Source organism: Protomyctophum parallelum, assembly GCF_964188405.1.
Source record: "Protomyctophum parallelum genome assembly, chromosome: 12".
In the NCBI taxonomy this organism is placed as follows: domain Eukaryota; kingdom Metazoa; phylum Chordata; class Actinopteri; order Myctophiformes; family Myctophidae; genus Protomyctophum; species Protomyctophum parallelum.
This window is the reverse complement of record NC_139712.1, coordinates 37,330,945-37,356,457: the sequence shown is the minus strand read 5'-3', so window position 1 is coordinate 37,356,457 and position 25,513 is coordinate 37,330,945. Positions and strand designations below refer to the sequence as shown.

General features: G+C 43.5%; 1 protein-coding gene across 2 annotated transcripts in view; it reads left to right on the top strand.

Annotated features, from left to right (window-relative positions):
• Positions 1 to 2,916: 2,916 nt before the first annotated feature.
• ctdspla (CTD (carboxy-terminal domain, RNA polymerase II, polypeptide A) small phosphatase-like a) overlaps positions 2,917 to 25,513 on the top strand; it is a 43,155-nt gene continuing 20,558 nt past the window's right edge. For both annotated transcript variants that reach the window (XM_083778444.1, XM_083778443.1), the window contains exons 1-2: positions 2,917 to 3,349; positions 24,808 to 24,977. In XM_083778444.1, coding sequence (XP_083634570.1) covers positions 3,274 to 3,349; positions 24,808 to 24,977 — 246 coding nt within the window. In that variant the 5' untranslated portion in view covers positions 2,917 to 3,273. The remainder of the gene's footprint in view (positions 3,350 to 24,807; positions 24,978 to 25,513) is intronic.

Genomic DNA, 25,513 nt, shown 5'->3' with positions numbered 1-25,513 from the left:
TAAAAAAAAAAAAAAACTACTGTTAATTATTTCCACTGAATGTTATTTTTGCGACTACGCTGGGTTTTACAGAGACACTTCCTCACAGCAATCTTTCACCCTATTGTTTTCAGACAGAAGAGAGAGAGAGAGTCATAACAAGAGTGAGAACCGTTTTACTGGTAATTAATGTGTGCATGACATAATATATATTCTTTTTTTTTCTTTTTCTTTTTTGACAGCCAGGCAGGCCACTAGGACGGCAGGCCACCTGGAATAGTCCCGGTGCTCCCGATGGCCAAACCGGGCCTGCATGACAAACACAAACAAAGATGGTCTTAATGCCTTCTCTAACAAAAAGACTCAACTGCTATAGGCCTAAGCCCAAAGAAATGATGCAGGGTCATCTATCTAAAGGGTAATGATTGATACTGACTCCAATTAGGCAAGGTTCTTTGAACAAATCTATTCAGAGTCCAACCTAGTGGATGTGACTTAATGTGGCAGGCTGAAAATTCCAATGAAGTGTTTCACTTCATAAGCAGGCCTAAGCATTTTCCATTGTTTGATCTTTTCGAATCAGGGAGAATTGGTCATATTTGGTCATATTTTATTGGTCACACACAAACACCCTAGTTTTGTTGCAACACCTTGGTTTTATTACTGGGAGAGACCCAGAGAGGATTCCCATTTTGTATCCCCATTTTGCATTGCAAAGAGAATCCCGTCCTCTAGCTGGCTGATACCGACAATAAGCCTCTCCAACCTACTACTCTCTATAAATTATCACATTTTAATTTGAGGAATGATTGAGCTTATCTCTGTTTTGCCTCTGTAATATAATCAGGTTGTGGTCACTGATCACACAGTGCTACTGTGTGGTCACTGGCCAGATTGATTTCAGCGGGTCAGTCTCGTGACATTGTAACCTGAGACTGATGCAGTGACCAAGCAGTGAGAGAGTTTGTAATGTGAAGTTGTTCAGAAACACTAGAGGTGTATTGTGGTGTCAACTGTACATTGCCCTTATTACAAGCATCAGATGTGACCCACATTGAAAGAACACACTGTTGATTAAAACCTGTAATTTGAAGATGACCACATATGTCATATTATGACAAACATACTGGCCATCATCAATAGATGGTTCCCTTGATGTGTACACTCTCGAGCTGTTGCAACTTTTGGGGGCTCTTTTGATATTGTGCAAATCTGGAATGTCTGATGTTCCGATTACGATGCCAGATTATCACATGAGGAGATTTGTTAATCAGTGGAATAACTCAGAGGTTGTACAAATGGAACCGCCCGTAAGGGTCCATTTACCTCCATTTCTACACCCTTAGAGTTACAGACTTGTAAGGGTCCATTTGGAACACCCTCAATGAACCTTGAGGGTCCCTGGAACCTCCTAGAACGTCCTAGATTTTTTTTAAATTACACAATGGTATAGGAATGGTATAGTACTCTGTATCGACCGATATGCAAGTTATGGTTATCGGAAGAAGAAAGAAAGAAAATGCTATCGGTACAGCTCTACAAACAGCAGAGTACGCACATGAACTTATATTATGTCCCTTGGAAGAGGAATCCCCTTTGTCCGACAAGTTGATGTTTGATTTCATGCAGTACACCTGGGTTTGAATATAGATGGTTAGGCTACGCTCAGGCAACACATGTATTACACAAGAGTAAAATGTCATCCTCTTAAAAACCCATACAAAAATAATCCCCTGATGGCAGCAATAAGAATAGGGTCTTATTGCTGTGGTTAGAGTCGCCCGGAGACTGGGAGCTCAGGGTTCAATCACCGGCCAAGTTGAAGTCATAACAAAAACTATAAAAATGGTACCCAATGCTTCCCTGCTTGGCACTCAGCATATCAAAGGGTGGATTGGGGATACGTTCCTGTGACATAAAACTAGCATCATGTCCAGGGGGTGTACTTGTGCATCAAGCTGTCTCATGCTACAGAAATAGGCTCCTGAACTGATAATATGGGCCTTGGCTTGGGATTTTGGCAACCCTATGGCAGCAGTTGGCACCATGTACTTGTACTGTATATATTGTAGATGGTAAATTGTGAATGTGTCTGTATCCCCCTTCAGCACATACGCACGTACTTGCATGCGCGCGCACACACACACAAACACACACACACACACACACACACACACACACACACACACACACACACACACACACACACACACACACACACACACACACATATATCATGATAATATGTCAACAGGATCAGGATAACGCATAAAAGCTAACCCTAACCCATGAAATAAAATATATATTAACAATAAAGACATCAATCGATCGATAATTACCTATAGCCTATAATTGTAACATTATTTGTGCATTTCAGAATCACATGCATTTTCAGCTTTCACATAACAGCTTTACAAGGAGTGAGTGAAATTCGTTTTTGTTGATTGTTATTGCATCCCTGATTTAGCCTGAAAGATGCTACCAAAGTCCAGGATTCCAGGGTTAGGCTAATGTCATCACGGTTCTCAACATGTGGGGTTCTCAACCTGTGGGTCGGGACACCCGTGGCCGTGACCCAGGGATCAGTTCCCCACATGATTTGAGAGAGGGTAGGGGGGGGGTCAAACATTGGATATAATAGATAGACTATATTCACAAGTGATTATCAAGGATTCAAGGACTCAAAATAATTATTATTTTGAGGGTCATTTTATTTGGGAGAAAAAGTTGAGAACCACAGAAGAATATTGAATAATACACAGTCAGGACTCGAGGAGTCGAGGGTGCAGGCAGGGTGGTCTGGTCTGACTGTTGGTCGTCATCTCTTAAAGTAAACAAAAGTCCATATACCCTACCCTACCCGACCGTATGACACAGCGGAACCCATCAGGGCTTACAGTAGCGGGGAGGCGGGGGCTCCTCCGCTGCCTCCTGCCTGCAAAAACAACCAACAGCAGGGAGCAGAGCAGACACGGTTTCAAGCGCAGCAGGAGGATTGCCTCTTGAATTAGATTTTCTTCCAAGAATAGGATAGCATACCTACCCCGGGACTCTCGTCTCAAATGTTGGACACTGTATCGCAGCTCGCCGTGTCTGTTTTTGTTTTGATCAAGCGACTAGTATATGTGACCGCATACGTCGAATAAAATGGGATTTTAATGCTGCCTGCAAACAGTGGACGGACCTTCTAGCAGCCTTGTGTGTGTAGAGTCAGGGACTCACTGTAAGCTAGGTGATGTTTGCCAGGAATAAAGCTGTGTTGTAGCTGAAGGAAGCCCTAACATCTCCGTTTCCATGGACAACACGTCCATAATAACACAGGTTGCTAATCCAAAAGAGGAGGAAAGTATCTCGTCAAGTCAAGATAAAGGTAAAGACGAATATATGAAATGTTATGTAAATATTCCACGTACAGCGGTTTTGGCGTGCCTTTTTGACATGCAGTGTTGATTTTTCGACATGCGTGGAGAACTGGAACATATTTTCAGTAAAGAGACAGTTTTACATTGCATGCATGAGGTTTGTGTGATCAGCAGCCGTTCAATGCAAAAAAGGATGGTTGGTCAGCAGGTCAATGGTCGCAGGTCTGCAGGAACTGACAGAAAGAGACTGTGTGTACTGTGTAGGAAAACCTCCATTGTTCAGAGCGATCAGCCCCACTGTCACGATTCTTATCTTGATCGGACTATCAAGTAGCCTATACATGTGTCAAGAATACTTCTTCTAGAAGGTAGTTTTTTTTAATGATTTATAGGCTACTGTAGGCCTACTGTAGTGGAAAAACACCAGCCTAATCAGCCCAATATGAAACATAAGGTGACTTCAAACAAGTGACATAGGCCTACTGTACGTATCCCTGCCGTGGAACGTGGATCATGTATTTACTACAGGGGGCGGGTCTCTAGTACATTTCCCCCCTGGTCCTGATGGCGATTTAATGCATGCATCACAGATTATACAGCACAGCAGCGTATAAAAACAACAACAGCAGCAGCAAGAGTGTAAACAAAAATAAAATCCTCTACGCCAACTAGATTAGGCCGGGGGCCACAACTGTAGAATGATTGTGTGTGTGTGGGGGGAAAGCGTGGAAATTTGTGGGTTCTCAAAATGCATTTTGTGACCTATTTGAAGTAATTGTCTTGACATTAACGAGCGTCAACGAGCACCAGCTGCAAACACACACAACACACACACACACACACACACACACACACACACACACACACACACACACACACACACACACACACACACACACACACACACAAGTAGGCTAGTAGCAGTAGTCTAAAGTGACTGGTGTCTGTCTCATTTCAAAAGCCCTTGAATATAATAGAATATAATTAAGGATTACTGTCATTATCATAATCGTACACTTCATATCACACACACCATACCTGTAACTTTCATTAGCTATCTCAATTGAATTTATTTATTTAGCAAATTGTTCCAAGGGCTACTAGGGGGCATTTGGCCCGCCAGTTGAATACCCCTGCTCTAGGCCAACGTCAACATAGAATTGATGTAAGCTACACCGTGTCCTAATAAAAGCATTTGGATATACTGTATAGAAAGAAAGGAAAACCACCCAAAATAAAATCTCCCATGTTCCATGTTGATTCTGGCACGTTCATGAATCCAAATGAGATTGTCTTCAGTATGCAGTGCATCTGTCCACAGTTGTCCTACACGCAATTTAACTTGTGTGTGTGTGTGTCGTTTAAACCAGTAGACAGTTCTCAAACATGTTCATGTCAAGGACCCAAATCAATGGGTATACAATGGGTATACAATACATGTATTTGTCAAAATCTGGCAACACTGAATCTCGTCCACAAGAGAGAGAGAGTTGCCAGATTGCCCAGCAGGAGGGTGTGGTTTGGGCTTCGGGACCAGGTGACGTCCCAGGGTCCCTGTAGGCCCAAAGGACCAGAGGTTATTATTATTATATTTTTGGGGCTTTTTGACCTTTATTGATAGTGAAAAGTGGAGACAGACGTTGAGTGACATACAGCAAAGTTTATCAGGAACGCAGGACTCGAACCCGCCATTGGCCTGATGCGTTGTAAGGCTGCATGAGGAGCCTAGGTGCCGGACCAGAGGTTCTTAATCTTGTTAGTCGTCATAATCAACAGTCCTTGTTTGCATTGGTGCTCTTTGATTGTAAAGTTTTAGATTGATTTGAAAAGAATCACACTATAGCGCGCATCATTATTTTGAGAAGAGCAGAAATTTGTCTTCAGCAAAACTTTACATTGCCTGCATTACCTGAGTGTGCATGTTCCTCTTGTCTTGACTTATCCTAGACTCAGGGCCAGCCAGGGAAACACCCCCTGGCCACCCACGGGAAGCCCGAGAGGCATACCATTTTTGGGTTTATGATCCGGTCGGAAGCGGATGATAATTTATGTCATGTTGTAGTCAGGTTTGAAGTCATCAGGCTGAAACCCCCAAACCGGAATCAGAATTACCCAAAATAATTCCCAGCGATCAAGGGCATCATAATTTTAGAGCCTACCCAATAAAAGACGCAATGCGGTGTAAGAATCCGACAAGTTTCTTCAAGTACTTCTTGGTTAGTTAATTTGCTCGTATATCCATCTTTTATTCCAACTCGTAGCGACTGAGCAGACTAAAAACAAACAGGGGGGGACCAAAACAAAGCAACGCCGGAAAAAACAGAACTACCTTTCTGGAATTTTGTAGTTTTTTTATCATCCGGTCTAGACCGGATCACACAGGCGATTTAGGAAGACAGACCAGGCTTTCCTCTGAAGTGGAAAGTCTGACGAGGTTAGGCCACAGGACAGATAATACATAAGCCGAATAAATAGATATATTTGGCTCTATTATATATACGGTATTAGGCTTCTCGGTTTCACGCAGCCTCTACCTAGGCATGTCACAATTATTACATAAAAACACCTTATCGCAATTATTTGACATAATCACAATAATTGTTTTGCATATTCGTCATAATCGTCTGGAGTAGCGACGCTGCTTCTTCGCCTGGATAGGAGCCAGCTTAGGTGGTTTCGGGCATCTGATTAGGATGCCTCTCGGTGTCTCCCTATAGGAATGTCCTCGAGGCACGTCCCACTGGGAGGAGACCCTGGGGAAGACCAAGGCGCAGTTGGAGGAAACACATCCACTCACTGGCCTTGGAACGTCTCGGGATCACCCAGGAGGAAGTTACTAATGTTGCTCTGGAGAGGGAAGTCTAGAGCTCTCTACTGGAGCTGTTGCCCCCGCGACTCGACTATGGATAAGAGTTTGAAGATGGATGGATGGATAATCGTCAACATTTCCATGTTGAATTTTTTTTAATCTTTTCAAACATTTTCAAAAGTAGTAGAAATAGCTGATTTACAAGCTCAAAAGATGTCACAATGTGATGGCTATTCCCCTATCTTTAGGGCGAGGTCGCACTGAAACAACAGAGCTTCTTAATACGGCACAGTTAACCTATTTAGGCTTGACGTCGAAATAAATAAAAAGTCTTCTGAAAGAATATATATTCAAAGATTTGTGTCACATTTTCACGACTTTATTTTTTTTTGCTATTTTTCAATAGCTAAATAACGCTTAGTTAAAACACCAAAACGGTTCCCGTCCAGAATGGGTTAAGAAGCAGGAGTTAAACTATTAATCTGGTGTCCGTGAGGTCAGATGTAGAGTTGCTGGCCGACTCCATATCTGCAGATCTAGGTGATGATCCAGTCCAGACAGTCTTCTCCATGTCTGGCTATCCAGGGTTTGGACAAAGTCACTTTCTTTTGTTCTATGTTCTATTGTTGTTCGACGACAGAAACACAATTTAATCGTTATTTTATTCACCCCCACTGGCCAATGAAGATTAAGATATTGGGCTTCGGGGCTTCAGGCAGCGCTACTCTGCTAGATTAACATGAAGACCGCCTCCATTGGACACCACCCATCCATGGAAATGAAATCTATGATCATGGCCATGTAGGATCAATCATAATTTGATCGTGATCCTTTGACATGTCATGTCATTAATGAATAGGGCTCCCTCAGGTCATCAAAAACAAATCGATGAAAACAAACCCTCAGAAGGACCCATCATCCTGTCTTAACTGCATGTGCTGCTGTGGCAAATCAAGATTAGGGGTGGAACGATTATGGATTTTCATGGCACGGTTATAGCAAGAGAAATAATTACGGTTTCAGAACTATCACGATTATAAGGCTTACATTTATTCCGCAAAACTAGCAATGTCAGAAAATCACACAAGTGTTTGTAAATTAGAGTAGAAGATCTTCTTTAATCGCAATAAAAGTTATATAATTGCGATTATGCGAATCAATTCCATGTTGAGCAAGGTTCATAGATTTTGAAACATTTTCAAAAAGGGCTGTTGTGGAATTATTTTGGGAAAAAACAATGTATGCAACAGTTAAAAGTCTCTGTAAAGCAATAAGACAATGAGTTTGGCTGATCAGACTTCACTGATGTGGCACCTATCTCAGCAGGGGAGCTTCCTGAATGGAACATCTGCTTATCTACGCCAACCCTTGTCAAAGCATAACTTGTGGGACTGCAACTCTCCAACCCCCTTAGGGTGGACTGAGGCCATCTGAGCGCAGCCCCCCACACACACACACACACACACACACATACACACAATATTACACAGCAGGGTGAATCTATTTTCAGAGTCCTATCATTTATTGAAGTACCATAATTCCCGGACTATAAAGCGCACCTGAATATAAATAAATATAATATACCAGATAAATTTAGGGAAAAAAACAAATGTGTACATATACGAGCCGCACTGGATTATAAACCGCATAGAGGCCATAGCCGGCCATAGAGATAGATTTAGAAGGTCCCCTAGTGGCCGTTAGCTGTAAAAATCCATAGATTAGCCGCACCGTTGTATAGGCCGCATAAGCATGGGAAAAAAGTAGCGGCTTATAAATTAATTACGGTAGATATTTTATCTTGGTGTGACAACGTCATCATAACCTACTGTAGGTCCTTTTTAAGTGGTGCAACCACTTCTACATCCAGCATGCAATGCCCTGTACGTGTTTGTGTGTGACCCTGTGTGAGCACGAGTGGTGTGCGCATGCGTGAAATTGGAACGAGAGAAGTATGTGACATGGCTGCCACCTGCTGGACGCAAACGATACAGAGAAGAAATTGGAATGATACAGAGAAGAAATTGGAATGATACAAATTGGAACGATACAGAGAACCAATAGATGGGAGTTGCACCACTTGGTTCACACTGGTGTGATTTTTAATCAACGAGGTGCAGGGGAGTTCCTTCATTTTAGTCTTAGGGCACATTAACACTAATGGTGGGATCAAACCAGGAACCTTCCAGAGTTCCTGTACCCAATCGGTGACCCTGCCTCGTGAGCCACTGTCTGTCGCACCACAATAACTGGTGTGGAAAAACAGAGAAGGCAAGCTTCTCTTCCCTCCAAACGCAAAACTCACTGTTCATTTTGCAGTCGGTTACTTTTCATGCGCTAATGTAATAATCCCAACTAATGGGTCAAATGTACTCAGCAGGGCCAATCAGCCCTGCAGGTTCTGCAGATCATCCATGCAGATGAGTCCCAAGTCAGACAGGTATCACTGAATGAGCCATTTACTTTAATCAGATTAATCAGAGCACAGCTCAGCTCTTGCCAAAGGAGTGTGCCGACAGATCAAATCAGAATCCCCATCCATTGCAAGAATTCCATGGGTGGTGTTTCTAATTAAGCTATCGTCTTCACTAACTTACTAGTTTAGTTTACAGTTTAGTTTACATTTCACTCTCATCTGTCAATAGAAATAGGTTGGACTGTGAGTAGCAATTTGGATGCCTCAGAACGGAAGTATACCTATAGTATATCTTCACCTCCAGTCACAGTTCAAGGCTGCAGGAGGAAAAGAACTCGCAGAGGAGAGCGAATACCGTGTTCTCTTCCTACAATTCTTCTCATAACAGTATCAATGTCTCTGCTATGAGGCTTACTGTAGGAAAAAACATTTTAGGACAGAGGGTTAGCAGTATGTGTTTGTGACTACTACAGAGGTCCTCATGACAGACTCAGGTTTGAAACGAGACCACGATACCCATGGGGCCTCATTGGTTAGTCAGGCTTAGAGAATCCTCTCCCCATCCTCCCTACGTGTGCTCAGAAAAAGCTGAAAAAAGAATGAATGAATGAAAGAAAAACATAAATCCTCATTGCTGAATATTGCGTTTAAATTATGTACTGTATATCGTCTCTGTCTTGTGGAATCCTCAAACGTCCAAAATTCTAATTCAAAAACCGCAAAAGAACTGTAGCAACAGATCTACAAGCTCAAAACTTCGTGATCTGCTCCTTTTGATGCTTTTGTGTGACGCTGTAGGGCAGCGTAGGGCAGCGTAGGGCATTCATTTACGAAAGAAACACAAAAAGTTAAAATATGGTTTCTGCACCACAGCAACGATATACCAGAAGATTTTGTATGTGCTTGGCTTCTGGGATTGTCTTGGGAAGTTGGCGCTGCCGACCTGGACGGAGCCCAGTGCACTACATTAATTTGGTGTTTACGGCTTGTGGACCACACCTGCAGGTGTGTGTGGGCAGCAGAGTAAGCAAAGGGAGTGACTGTGATCCTTGGCTGCCCGAGAGTCCTTGGCACCGCTTGCCTGACTCCTCTCTTGTGTACAGGAACTTGCTGCACACTACACACAGCAGTACAGAGTACAGAGGCACTCTCCACTCCAGGCCAGCTTGATGCATGAAAGCAAGAGGCTGAACAGGAGGAGGATTTGCAACACATAATCCTACATGTATAAACCCATTAAAAAAGGGAAGCATCCGTGTCAGTTTAGATTATTGTGTTGTGTTGTGTTGTTATTGTGTTATATTGAAAAATAGCAGATGCATCTGTTTTTTTTCCCTGTTTTTTTTTACCATTTGTGTGAGGACTACTGATTTAGAAGGCATTTGTAGAATCGGCCTCAGGTCTTAATGGGATAATCATGAGATGTTATCTGTGTAGTTTGGAGTATTTATCATCCCCCAAACACGTTTACCCTTCGCCCGTAGGATTACAGTAGATGCTATCCATCCCTTGTGATTCTGATTGGATTGTTATGAGCCAGAGCCTGCAGTGTGACCTCCTCCATTGATCATCTGAGGTCACTCCGATTCGAAGGAGAGAGAGAGTGGCAGGGTGAGCGAGGTAGTGGGTGTGAGCAAAGCTCGATTCATTGGTCCAAAGAGACCTTATTACAGATTCATGAGCCTATTGCAGCCAATGCTGCTCAGAAAAGCTGATTATCTGCACCTCCATGGTAGCGTTAAGATATTTCCCACCAGCATATCTTTATTGCATTTAGTCCAATCCAATACTATATTGGGCTGTGATTGAGGTAGCTCATTGGGAAAGCTTGCAGGGTTTATTCCAAGGCAAAGTATTTAAGCTCCTTGACGGAAAAGCTTGTTTTTCTGTGTGTTGTAGAAGTGGGACTTGACTATCATCATTGTAGAGATGACATGGGCATATTATTATGTAATTAGTTCAGCTAGTTCAATGTTTTTCATGGCTCTAAATATCGGTAACTTAAAATTACATTACTATATTCCTGTTTTGTACTGTATTCTCTGTTATCTCAATGAATTTGACTTTGGTTTCAAATGTTTGCAATTCTTTTTTCTCCTGTACAAACAAGTCCATGAGCAGTACTAACACTGATTGGGTGTCCATTTAACCTCTTAAAAAGTCCCTACACCAAATCTCATCACCAAAAATAACTGATCTACAAGCTCACACGTAGATCTGCTATTTTTGCTGAATGAACAACCAATGTTCATGAATTATTACATGCCCAGGCCAGAATAGGGACACTAGGATTCCCGTCGTTACTGCTGAAGACTAAAAATCACGTCAGCCTGCCTCGTTGATTATTATTTTTAGTTTTGTTACAGTTGTTCCAATTTTCTGTATGTAGGTGGCTTGATGCACCCAGAATAGCAGAAGTTAGCTGTCAACAGAACATGATTTAACATGGTTATTTATGCTAAACTGATCCTCTGATATATGGCATGAGTGCACGGAGGGGAGACGGCAGGCATAGAGAGAGGTGGGTTGTTGGGAGTTGATAGGCTGCAGTTAATTAGGAGGCAATGTAGATCTATGGATAGTGATGCTATTGCTGTTATGAGAGCGTTGTGATACAATTTGGAGGAGATGCATTTACTCTGCAATTCAAGTGCTTATGAGCCAGTTGAGGTCTATGGTATGCTATGTGTGTGCATGCGCGCGCTATTCTTCAGAGACTGTGGGTGAGGGATGCTTGTGTGGCTCTGCATAGAGTGAGTATTTCTGGGTGTATTTTTGGGATATAAGTGTTGCATGGCATTGTGGGGAGTTTTATTTTTGCATTTGGCCTGACATAGCTTATATGTTATATTTGTTTGACTTGGGACACACCTTAATTGAAACTTTCCAGGAAACATTTAGAGGTTGTAATAACATTGAGTCAAAGTGGCATTTCTAAGTAAACTCATTTTTTGCATGGGAAAATCTTTTTCCCCTTTGATTTAATTTGAATAATTTCACTTTGCCTCGATCTGTGCAGTCTGAAAGTCCCTACGCACCACAGGTAAATAAACAAAGTTATTAAGGATAATTCTTAATGAATAAATATCATAAATAATTATGAATATATCCATAAAGCTGTATGACTGAGGCATCAATTGTTGAATAGTTGGTCCAAAACAAGGGTTCCCAAACCTTTCAGTGCCGCAACCCCCCCAAAATAATAATTGAACCTGGGACCCTTAAAAGTCATTCAATTGTAACTTTAGAAATGTCTATACCCTGTATATATACACTTAGAATGTATGTTGGTTTGTTTACTGTTGAGTGAGAAAACAATGTCAGTTGCACATTAAGCTGGAGGGGGTCCCCAGATGAGATGATTACATCTGGGGACCCCATCCAAAATTCTTTGGGGACCTCCCTGGGGGTCCCGACCCTCAGTTTAGGATCTCACCAGACCAGGACACAGACAAAACTAGACAAAGTGCCAATCGGCACAGGTCTCCACCAGGGCAGGTCAGGTTGTGGCCTCATGGTGGCGCTATAACAGGCTGTTGAGGAAGATTTGGGCCGGAGGTTCGTGTTGGAGGGATACAGGTACAATGTTTTTCCATGTGTGCATACATAAGTTGTATACAGATCGATGCAGTTATAGCTAAAAACAGGAATTGGCCTGTTATAGCGCCACCGTGAGGCTGATTTTGAGGAAAAAATTGTGGCATGTCGTCCTCGGCCTAGTGAAAATGTGCGTGTATAATTTAATGGAAATTGCACACTGTGTTTGTGATTTGTGGCCTTTTTTCGAAATGGACGAATCGTGTGAGCTTTGGAAGCCAATCTTAGCCAATCAGGATGGAAGATGGGAAATGGTGGCGCTCCGTGTTGATCACATGACTATGGAGATAGTGTATACCGATTTGCGTGAAATTTGGATAAAATCTGAAGGAGTAATAATAGAAAATGTGTTTTACATATGTCGGCCTCCTGGTGGCGCTATAAAGAGCAGATGTGAAAAATTCCAGGCAAAGGTTTTTCCTTGGCCTCTAGGGAGTTGGCATACAAAGTTATCCACAGATCCGTGCAGTTAGAGGTAAAAACACTTTTCGGCCAGTTATAGCGCCACCTTGAGTCTGAGTTGAAATTGTTCATGTGGCATTTCGTCCTCGGCCTAGTGGGAATGTGGGTGCACAATTTCACGGAAATCACGCGATGTGTTCATGATTTGCAGCATTTTGTTTGAAACTGAGCACTCCTGTGAACTTTGGAAGCCAATCTTAACCAATCAGGATGGAGTCTGAGAAATCTGAAAGACCGGTTTGGTTGAATGGCTCTAGAGAGACTGTGTACCAATTTGCGTGATGTTTGGACAAAATCTGTAGGTGTACTGTGCAAAAACTTGTTTTGCACAAAGCGGCCTCCTGGTGGCGCTATAACAGGCCGTTCTGGAAAGTTTGGGGCAGAGGTTCATCGTTGGCATCCAGTGTGTGCAAAATGTGGCATCGAGCGGGTTAATTAACGGTGGCCGAGATTAGCTGCTCACGGACACACGGACGGACGGACACACGGACACACGGACGGACGGACACACGGACGGACGGAGTGCAAAACATACTCTCCCCACATGCCTTCGGCCTGGTGGAGACAACAACAGCATTCTTCTGTTGCTTCTGGCATGCTCTGTCCTAATCAGCTTCCATCCACATTCCACACCCAGTATTGTTTAGTTATTATTATACCACTTCTCTTTCTCTGTATTTCTAGATTATATTGGCACAGTGTACTACAACCCTGAATGTTACATTTAACCACTCAACTAGCCCTATCTTATACCTTGTTAAACAATGGTGTCGTGTCAAAATAGCGAACATATTATATATATTACCTACAGTATAAGCAATTTTTACAAGCAACACTTTTTTAACAATGCCCAAAATAGGTTGAAAGTGGGGTAGCTCGTTTTTGTGAAGCCCATTGTACATGGTCCAGCAGCCACCCCTCCCTCCCAGTGGGACTGGGGATTGCTGTCTGACTGCCACACACAAAGTCTCATCCGTATCCATGGTTCTCACAGCACATTTCTAACAGGACTGTTGAGTAGGGATGCCAACCAGGTCTCACCCACACACGGCTTGGCAATTCCATACATACGTACACTACTACACTGAAATCCTCCCCGTAGACCGCGATGGAGGGGCGCCGTCCCAAGTGAACTTCCGTGCAAGCTAAAGCGAGCGAGTTGCCGTGGCGAACATTGCGAAGACTCTGCCCCGTCCGAGTTGTAACCCAATAGCACAGAATCATAAATAATGTCAACCCGACAATATCCCAAACACGGTAAAATAACACGGATTGGCAATTCTGTATACACTACTAGTGAAAGCCACGCCTCCGTCACGGTCAAAGACGGTAGTAGTGTAATATGTATGGATTTTGGGGTTTTCTAGTCGTGTATGTACGGAATTGCCCATCCGTGTTATTTCACAGTGTTTGGGTGAGATCGGGCTGGGGATGCAGATATACTGTGCCAACAGCTGGGATTAATTGAACATCTATTCAGTGAAATTAATATTGTCATAATAATAATGGAAGAGATCAAGTGTGTGTGTGTGTGTGTGTGTGTGTGTGTGTGTGTGTGCGCGTGATGGATGAAATGAAAGACGATGCTTTTGAATTGCATCATTTCACTGCTGAGACAGACAGGTACATAGCTTGGGTTCTGGCGAGGGAATGGCCTCCTTGTGTACCGTTCCATCTGGCACTTATCCCCCAGTAATTGGACGTCTGAAAAAAAAAAAATTAGTCCAAAATGATTTCCTGTGACACTTAATCCAGTGTGCTGTATCTGATGCATTAGTTTGGCAATATGTTTGTTAGTCATATCTAGAGTTGAGAGATCTCAAGGGACAATAGAAGGTATAGACTAGAGGATATGCGCATGCATAAAGTGAGTGGCAAAGTGAGTTTAACGTAATTTATCAGATAGGACTTTTCATCCGCTCTTCAGCCGCTCAGACATCCAAGTCAACGGACGGGCACTGGACACGGTGTCCAGCTTCAAATACCTTGGAGCAATCGTGTCCGGTGAAGGTTCCAAACGGGAAGTCCTTGCCAGAATTGCACAAACAACTGCTGCCCTGGCAAAACTCAAGCCCATATGGAAAGACAAAAACATCAGTCTGGCATCAAAGGTGAGACTACTGCGTTAACTTGTCATGTCAATCCTTCTGTATGCTTGTGAAACTTGGACTCTTTACAGCTGAGCTACAGAAGAGAATACAGAGTATGGAAATGAGATGCTACAGAAGACTCATGGGTATCTCCTACACCCAACATGTCACAAACGAGGAAGTACGGCAAAAGATCAGCCAAGCCATCGGCCCACATGATGACTTTCTGACCACTGTCATAAAGCGTAAACTGAGGTGGTACGGACACATCACCAGATCCTCAGGCCTTGCAAAGACCATCCTGCAAGGCACCGTACGAGGTGGCAGGAGAAGAGAGAGACAAAAGAAAAGATGGGAAGATAACATCGGAGAATGTGGACACACTCTTAGAATTGGACGGGATGATTTAGATCAAGAGTTATTAACGTTTTAAGATTTCCGGTCTCGTCAGCAAAACAGGGGGGGGACATTTTCGATGACGTCCCACTGTGGAGCGATGCGATCGGCTTTGATATCAATAAACTTCGTCTTTTTGATAGAAATTCGTCCTGAGCGCTGGGTGTTACTAATTGAAAGGACAGTGAACTTCGTCCTGGGCGAACGGGGTGTTAAATGCAGGAGCCTTCTCCTTTTTAGTACATCAGTGGTTCTTAACCTTTTCTGGATCAGGGCCCACTTGAAAATCTCAAAAGTGTTCGCCATCTGACCACTTAACACGTTAGCCGTTTGTGTTCTGTTCCAGCTTGGATCAATGGAACTAACATAAACACAATAAAACAATATTCCTATTTGTCTGTTTCACAATGATAGCTAATCTTTCAAAGCTTTAAAGTGTTTTTTAGTGTTTTGCCAACTCTTTGGGGTCCCACTTACAATATCCTCATGGTGGTCCACCAGTGGGCCCCGGGCCTCAGGTTGAGAAACACTGCAGTGCAGTACACGATACACTTAAATGCAAACATCTGGCCTAGTTGTTTACCTCTTTTTTTATGTGTAGGAAAGACTATCGATGAGGAGTGAGTGATAAATAAATACTTCAGAGTTGTGCAGCTGCTTAAGTATTTGAGAAGAAGACATACATTCAAGCCAGATTTTTGTTGCGCTTCTATTCATGCTGGCGACTAAACATGAACAATCTTCCAGTTTCTTGGACGGCAGCGAACTACAGCTGTTGGTGTCAAATATTGTTAAGTTCGAGAGGACATCAGTTGGTGTGTGTGTGTGTGTGTGTGTGTGTGTGTGTGTGTGTGTGTGTGTTTCCCCCGTTAACTGTAGCTTTATCTTGCTGTAGTACTTGCCCTAGCCTTGACCTCCTACAGGCATATGCATAGGCTCAATTTATGTAACTTATATAGCACATTATGTAGACGTAACACTCATCTTAAGCTTACGTATGATTCATGGTGACTATTTTTATGTACTTGATGTATCACCATGTTTTTTGTTCTTGCTTACTGTAAATCGCTCTGGATTAAGACTGTAAATTGCTTACCATACAGTAGATGTGTGAGTATGTGGAGTGTGGAGGACGTGTAAAACCGATAAATGAATGCTTGAACCGTCACAGCCCTGAACAACATGGGCTGACTTGCTGTGGGTCTGCTGGTTGCGTAACTCCAGCTGAAGAGTCAGATCTCCTTCATTATGTCTCTGGGAGCTCTCTGTGGGTTAATTCCCGCTACGCCTGTCATAGCCTTCATTTCGCAGAGTGCTTGAGCAGCGGCAGGCGATCCCACGCTGCCTATACGACATACAGTACACGGCTAAAGGCAGAAAAGTGGAAGGGTGAATCCAGCCTACAGGCACATCTCTGTGTCAGGGTTCATTGCGGCCATGGCAGGGATTAGTGGTTCGAACATGTATGAAATGAAATCTCTGCAAACCCTGTTTTGAGGATTTGAAATGCATGATCGGGAGATGAAACAAATGTCAGTTACATAACGTGTGTTTATATATATATATATATATATATATATATAATTATATATATATATATATATATATATATATATACACGCACACAAGGATAAATATGGCTGTAGAGACATAAGGGAAAGCTGCTGGAACTAACAGTAGCACATGGGGCTACCATTTTAACCCAGGTCTCAGCTGTGTGTGTGTGTTGGGGGGCCTAAATGTGAACCTATTTATTTTGATCATACTGTAGGGCCTACTGTTATGGTTGCAGTGACCGGACCGCCTCGCACGTAACCCACCACGGGACCATCAAAGTAAACACACATGGACTGGACTGTCAGGCTGTGCTCAGCTGACAGTGTGTGTGTGTGTGTGTGTGTGTGTGTGTGTGTGTGTGTGTGTGTGTGTGTGTGTGTGTGTGTGTGTGTGTGTGTGTGTGTGTGTGTGTGTGTGTGTGTGTGTGTGTGTGTGTGTGTGTGTGTGTGTGTGTGTGTGTGTGTGTGTGTGTGTGTGTGTGTGTGTGTGTGTGTGTACACATTACGCAATCAAGTGCATGTGGCAAAGCAGATGCTATAGTATTCACTGTATAAATATTATTTTAAGACGACCATAACAGTCTCTCTAGGTGGGATTTCCCCCCTGTTTTGCAGACAGTAAATAATCTCTTCTCATTTAGGGCACAGAGTTCAAAACAAAAGGTTTCTATCATGTGGGATCTCACTGAGTGAACTATATTGTCACAGGAGTTTGTGTGAACTGGACCTATAGCTTGAGAATGGGAAGTTTTAACCTCTTCTGCTCCTGTGCTCCAAATGAGAAGTTTGTCTCAGTTTCTTCAGACAAGGAGACAAACTACTGGAGAGATTCCTTGCATAATTGTGATATTCTTTGCTAACCCAAAGCACAAGGAGCTCTGACTGACTGTTTGCCATAGCTTCAGCACAGAAACCTCTCCATCTTCGACGTTATCGCCAGTCTCTGACTAGACTGTACCTCAAGTTTGTTTGTGTAATGTGTATCTAGTGTGTGTGTGTGTGTGTGTGTGTGTGTGTGTGTGTGTGTGTGTGTGTGCGCGCGTAAACTGCTCTTAATTTCAGCTGCGTACGACGGATCAATTGGATCTCTTACAGTGTGTTATATAAGCCTCAACAGCTGGACCAACATTTGATTCATAAACCCCACACAACCCAAAAACAAGTGTGAAGAGAGAACAAGACTGTAGTCTTGTTGGCCCCTTTGGCATTTCAGTTTAGCCTGAGCTAAATTCCTTGCTATGATAAGTTACATTTATCAGTTACTCCCGCTCTCTATATTCTTCTCTATATTCTTGAGTTCAGAGAGAGAGAGAGACAAAATTGTGTCGTCGCCTATAAACGTATCTCCAGTTCTCCACAACGTTTAACCAGATCCTGTTTTCTATCTGAATTATTAAAGGTCCCCACATGGTCTGCTGCGCTCACATTCACCTCAATGTCCCGCAGCTACTGTACACACGTTACCTGCATGGCTGGCCAGCCAGCTAAACTTCTACTGGAGCACAGCTTGGGTCACCCAATCACTGTCAATCTCCCGTTGCCGTGAGAAAGGTCACCCCAGAACACAGCCTTCGAGGCTGAATGTCCTCACATTAACCCATGAGACCTTTATTCGCCATGAAGGGAGGAACCACATGCAAAGTTAAACTGAGAGATGATGTCCCGTTATTTTTAAACTTGGCACGTAGGCGCATGTGCATGCCTGCATATAGGCCATAGAGCCTTTATGAGCATGCTTTAATACGTTACTGTAAGGGAGGCCCACCTCAAAAATCTCCGGCTAAGCCAGGCATCATATTCCCTGCCTGGCGTGTTTCCCATGCTGTGGGTCATGGGGTGATTATCTCTTCCTGTCAGGAATGTGGAGAATTTCCGGAGTTTTCCCCTCTCTTCCGGCCTCCTTAAGCCAGATTTATACTTTGTTGTGTGACGTGTCGCCTACCGAAAATAGCAGGAGTCGCGGAGGCGACGTGTTTTGAGATCGTAGATCAGCGATTCTTTTAATACGCTGCGACTACACTGTCATACGACAGAGCATACAGGCATTGGTGGTTGTGACATTTCCATAACGAGCACTCCATGAGGAGAAGAAATGGGCTACTGAATTGATTGCCATGTGTATTCAGTCACTGAATAGAGAGCACCTGCACAGAGGGGGATAAGGTTTTGGTCTGCTGTCTCTCTCCTCCTCTGGGGAGCTATTGTTGGGAACAGCCACCAGTGCGTCACCCTTTTACCCAGATTTTATAATGGGGTGTGTATTGTGTAGTTCGACCATTCAACCACAGATTGTCGCCTATACCCCTGTTGCAGTCTGGGTAACCTCGGCGAAAACTGCTGTGATTCATTTAACCCATTTTGGGCGGGAACCCCTTTTGGTGTTTTAAACATTATGTTATAATGTGTAGCTATTGAAAAATAGCAGATCTACAAGCTCATAGCGCGCCACCGAGTGGCGCTATGAACTTGTAGATCTGCTATTTATTTATTTATTGTTAAAATGTGCCTGAAATCTTTCAGAAAATTGTCATGATTTAACTTACTTGACCCCGATTGTTGTTGTTGGTGCGTGAGAGTCAAGCCATCTGGAGTCTACTCGTTCAAATCCAGAGCAGTAATAATATCTGCCAGGCTGTGAAGGCGGGAGGCGATTTGCCGACGATTGTTTTTATCCCCGTTATGTGTGTCTCCGTTTACTGTATGTGTATGTGTCAAATTATACGGGTGGGGGATGGGCTATTTTGCTAAACATGCGAAATATCATGAACGCATCGACTCCAAATTTGAAGCACACCTTGAGAGGCCTCTAAACAATGCAGAGCCAAAAGTGACATCACTTTGACCCATAATAATATATATTATTTATTATTATTACTTTGACCCATAGGAGCACCAAAAACACGACAAATGTGAAGATGCTATTATGTTGCTATTACTCCCCACAGCTTCCACGGATCCTGACAGGTGTTGTAAAACCCACAACTCACACAGCCCTGCCTATAGGCAATCAATATGTGCTCTACTGAGCACCCCTTTCGAGTATATATCAGATGAGCGCTCTGGATTGTACTAAGCATGCAGCTTATCTCGGCTCCCTCCTTGTGGTGTTAATGACAAATGTTGCTCTATAACCTTTTAGCCTTTTCCTAGAAAGGTGTTGTGTTCGGGACTGTAATACAAGCTGACTTCAATCAATGAAGACTAAAGAAAGACTTTATGTAATTGTTGTAATTTGGGTGACCACCTATAAGGTCTCTAGAAGTCTCCTTCTAAACCAAGGGGGGAGGATCCATCGATTCGCAGGCGTGGAGAACATATGCCAACACATATCTTCTGAAGTTTATTATATCATATTGCACATAGAGTCAGTGACAGTCCCTCCGATACAGAAATGGACAATCATCATGTCATGGTTATCAATATGCTTCTGCAGATAAATGTTTTGTCTCCGAGTCAGGCAGCTGAGGTCTTAAAATCATAACCGTAATGTCTGAGCCTGCATTGTAGTGTATTTGTTTATTAGCTCAGACTCGTGTCCGAGTGCACAAGACGTGCGTGCGTGCGACCGTGCGTGTGTGTGTGCACGCTCGCTCTGCACACTCGGTCCAGCTATGTTGTTTGTGCCAAAGGGAGAGAGCTGTGTTTGTGCAGGGTGGCGGACCTGGAGGGGGTGGAGTCAGCTCCAGACGCAAGTATAGGCTGTCTCACCACGCCAACTCTCCCCACCCATTCTATGCCCTTGTCTCACCCTCTATCTTTCTCTCCCTCTTCCTCTCTCCAACCTGTTTTTTTCTTTCTTCTTCAGGGTGGAGCATTGTTGATTAGACCAGGGTGGGAAAATGTAGACACAAAAGTCAAAATGGAGGAGCCTTTATTATGTGGAAGGCTTGAAACCAGGCATGGGAGGAGGAGAGCGGATTTACATCACTCTAACTGAAACTGTCCCATTTTAGAGTCGCTCAGTGGACTGTACTGTCTTTAACCCATTCTGACCTGAGATCAGATTAAAAAAATGTCTTCTGAATCCTGACAGTTTTCTGAAAAAGCTATGTTTCTTTGACAGTCGTTCTTCGATATTTCAAAAATAGCAGACCTACAAGCTCGTAGCTGAGCTTGTAGATCTGCTATTTTTCAATAGCTAAAGCACAACATAATGCTAACACCAAAATGGGTTAAAGGACATATTTGGCTACGGTACTCTGTGTGTCTGTGCGTGTGCGACTGTGCGTGTGTGTGTGTGTGTACGTGCTATTGACCTTGCTCTCACGGGGTTAATGCATTCTGTATGACTGTGTTTCTTTGGTCTAATCAGATGCATTCCTGTTTGCTTCTCCGGCTGCTTGAACCATCAGTGATTAAAAAGACAAATAATCGATATAATTTATAGTTGCAGTGGGCATTCTGTATGCATTCTGGCATGCTGTCAGTCAGACTTTCCATGAAGTGCATCTTGGCCACAATCTTCAGGGATGCCCCAAGCAGTGAGCTGGGTCTACCAACTCATGGGAGAGTCCACTGTCCCATGCATCAATCTGATGACTCTAAAAACAACCTCAGCATGCATGGCTAAGCAGGCCTGCTTTGTCACATGACTGTGTGTGACACATAAGAAGATGGCAGCGACTGAGAATGTTTTGACATATTTTCTCAAGCGCAAAAGACAAATAAAACCCCTTTTTAAAACACTTTTCCATCAAATTTGGTACATTTATGCACGGTCTTGGACTTGGCACAGTCTTAAAGGGATATATTTCACTTTCCATGGCCATGACAGTATTGACGACCTTTTTCAAAGTGTCAATTTGTGCCCTGGACTATTTGGACGAGTTTTTGACATTTTCTGGGTACCCAGTCAGACGACCCTTGCTTCCACTGGGTGTTGTTTTCGTAGGAGACTATTTCATTCTGCAATGGTGGGTCGATCCAAAGATTTCCCCTCCATTCACTCCTGTTATGATCTTTAGCTGCTTTTTTCTCTGAATCGTTTCTCCATCTGTGCCTGGATTGGCAATTTGGACCTCCAATTAAAAATCTTTGATGCCCCGCGGTTAGCATATTAGCGCTTCTAGGAGCACCGAAGGAGCTCCAGAGTGGCTCAAAGATTGGAATTCTGATTGGAATTCTGTGCCAGCACCTCATGTTTCCATGGTGTTTATATTTTCTCAAGCACAAAAGAAATAACAAAATATAGCTTCAAGCAGCAATAAGGCGGGACCAAGAAAGAAGGCAATAAGAACAATATGCACAAATAAGCTATAGAAACATGGAAGACTAAGCTTGAGAAAAAGAAGACCATGGAATGTTGACAGGGTTATTTTTTTATTGTGGGGGCAGGGATCTTGAAGACTCATACACTGAGTTGGCGGTGCCCGGATTTGAACCCACAAACGCGTTGAGAACCGCAGACGCGACCGTCTCTGCAGCCCCATTTGCAACGCGTTGAGAGCTTGTAGATCTGTCTGTTTTTGCATCGCTGGTGTCAGGGTTCGTTCACGGTGTCAATAACAAAATACCCTAGATTACAGGCGGAGATAATAGCTAACACCACCAACTGCATGTTGTTAGCCTAGCTTGTTGTTAAAATGGTAAATGTTGCATTTATATAGCACCTTTATCCAAGGCGCTTTACATAAATTACATTCACCCATTCACTGATGGCAGCGGAAACCATGCAAGGCACCAACCAGCACATCAGGAGCAATTAGGGGTTCAGTGTCTTGCTCAAGGACACTTCGACAGCCTGGGTTCTAACTGACAACCTGCCGGTTACCATCCAGCCACTCTACCCCTGAGCCACCGCCACCGCCGTTGTTGCTAATGATTTGTCATTCAGTCTTTTCCTTTTCTCTCATTTTTTCCCCCCCGACTTCACGGGTCACGCATTGGGTTGTGATGAGACACGAGACAGCAGTGTGCATTCTGGTGTGACTGTGGATTATAAGACTGCATGGGTCCGGACTCGGGAGAGTAAACAACATGTAGGCTACAGTACATTAGGCTCTCTCCGTCCCTCAGCCAGAGTGAGAGAGGCGGCGCGCTTCCCCCCCGATGCTGACGGGACTCTAGGAGGATACCATTATAACGAACGAGAGGAGGGGGTTTCCACTTTCCACCCGGCTGCTTTTAGGCCTTTGCTGGCCTAAATTGATTCGCATTTTGCTCACACTTACAATATTTCGCTGTAGGTTAATAGAGAAATAAAGAAATAAAGAAAAATCACCTAATAAAAATAATCGGCGATTGGACTCGTAAAATCACGAGACACCAACGAGACATCTTCGTCCCTTAATAAAACCGAAAAAACGTTCCATCAAATTTGGTCAATTTATGCACAGTTTTGGACTTTCTTGGTCTTAACGGGTATTTCACTTAAAAAAAATGTTTGGGGCACCCCAGACAGTTTGCTTCATTCAGTATTAACACCTAGTGCGCCAGCATTTATGAATAACTGATATAATTCATGGCAGCATTTTCCCCCGTTCAACTCTTATTTTAAAGAACCAAAAACCCAGACCGGATGTTATGATCTTATGTTAGTGTGTGACGATGGATGATCACTTCCTGTGTACCGTCCCTGCTGCTAAAACATGATGGAGGGGGATGACATCGTCTGCTCTGGGCCGTGGAATAAACCTTGTTTTGACCAGAAATGCCATCTGGGACAAGGAATAGGAGATACAGGCGATTGAAAGAAACAGATAGAACGGGTGTGTATGCGCACAACGATCAAGATCGCGAGATCCAGTGTTATTGACACCAGCTAGCAACACAAAGCTAACGTGCATTACGACTTGATCAATCAAAAGCACTATAAAAGACCAATTGCCGCACATCTACGGCATTGGCGTTAAGCGTAACATTTATTAATTGACGTAGATCAACGCCAATGGCGCCTGATGTCTTTTCTGTCGCACATTGTGATCATCAAACATGTGGAGCCCAGTTCACTCTGGCCCCTTTTCCTCTAAAATAACTTTGGTTCTAGAACAGGTTCTGTTCTAGATTCTTGGAACCTGCTTTCATGGAACTGGCGGCCATGTTTTGGTTCCCCTTCCAAACCAACTTTTAGGGTTCTGAACCAATTCATTTTCAGTGGAAAGCTGGGGGCCTCTGTGTCTCTTTTGTCAGTGAAAATAGGCCATGGGCTTTAGAGGCTGTGAGAGGGCGACCGGGATGATGTAACTACAGACCTACGGTACATGTGTGATTATGGTAGGCCATGTTGTTTTCTCTCTGACAGAGTCTGACTCTGCAGCACTGAGACGGATGCTAATCGCCCGCTTGCCACACATTTGTGATTTCATATTTGCGTTATCATGATCCTCGTATCCCGCGTATAGTCATGTAAATCAGGTCGATCTACAGTCCACAGATGATGAACACAGAGGGACGATGGCAACCGTAAGATGTTTTTCTAGTCATTAGGTCTTGCAGTTCTCTCGGTATGCTAGGTTCCTTCTGTCATGGATGGAAGAATGCAGTCTTGATTACAGGCGGTGTCCCTTTCCCATGCATCCTGGCATCCCCCTAGACAAGTAGACATTGGTGTTGCAAAGCAGATGGGATCATAACTCAAGTGGCTTTTTATCCTATACATACTCTCTCTCCCGCACTCTCTCCCCATGTCTCTCTCTATCTTTGACTGACTGTCCTCATTGGTTGTGAGAGGAGAACCGTTGACGTTAATTAACTAGGCTACCATCCCAGAGGGCACTACGAGTGGAGGCTATTTTTGTCCCCGTGCATGCTTCCATAAAGCATGAATGTATTGTATCGTACATGTCTTGCGTCTTCTGTCATAATAAATAATGTGAAGCACTAGCTGGGGTCTCTGTGACTCACATCGTTGCCTCGTTCTTTGGATGATCCTTTTAGGCTTTGTTGTTAGCCTCTGGTGTTATGTGCACTCGCTATGTGAACCTGGCAGGTGGAAATAAAAGGCAAATTACTTCTAAAGCGCACTATAAGTGCTGATCCAGGGTCTTTTATAAAACAGTGATTCCGATTAGAAGTGGGGCATGTAATGACCTATTCTCCCTCTCTCTCTTTCTGTCTCTCTCTCTCACTTTCTTTTTTTTTCTCTCTCTCTCCATCTCTCTCCCCCTTTCCTTATCTGGCTTTTTGTTGTCTCTTCTATTAGTCTCCCAGTCCAACAGCAGCCTAAAGAAACACCGGAGTCGGAGCATCTTCAGCCCTTTCTTCTGCTGCTTCCGCAACTACAATGAATACCATGTGGAGCCTCCGTCCCCTAACAACAAGAGCCTCTCACTGCCCCCGCCTCCTCCCGAGGAGAACGGCAGCCCGCCGAAGGTACAGCTCTTTTTTTGTTTGTTTTTCATGGTTGAGCAGCATAAAAATGTATTAACCACACATATAATGGACTGAGAGTACAGAAACTAGATATAACAAAACAACTACAGTATAATCTTGCTGCTGTCCTGCAGAAACCTCTTAACCCCCTATAACCTTTTGTGTTTTTATTTATGTATTTGTTTTCATAAATGTAATGCCTAACTTGAATCATACTACAGACAGCGTCACATAAAAGTCTCAAGAAAAGTCTACCAGATTCACAAGCTGAACACCATTTTTCAATTTTTAATCCTGAAAAGTAACAGTTTTGAACACAATATTATGAGGTTTCTCAGCCGACAGGGATGATCTGTGGAACTCTGTATCTTATGTTTTATGACTGCAGAAGAGGTCCCAGTTCTACCTGAAGGAGCAGGCTAAGTATGAGCCGTATTTTTGTGTGGCCTCGATAAAGCAGAAAGCTTGTAAATGTTTTCCTCTTCCTGCAGAGGGCTGGGCCTTGGAGTGAGGCGCTGTGCAGTCTCACTCCCTCC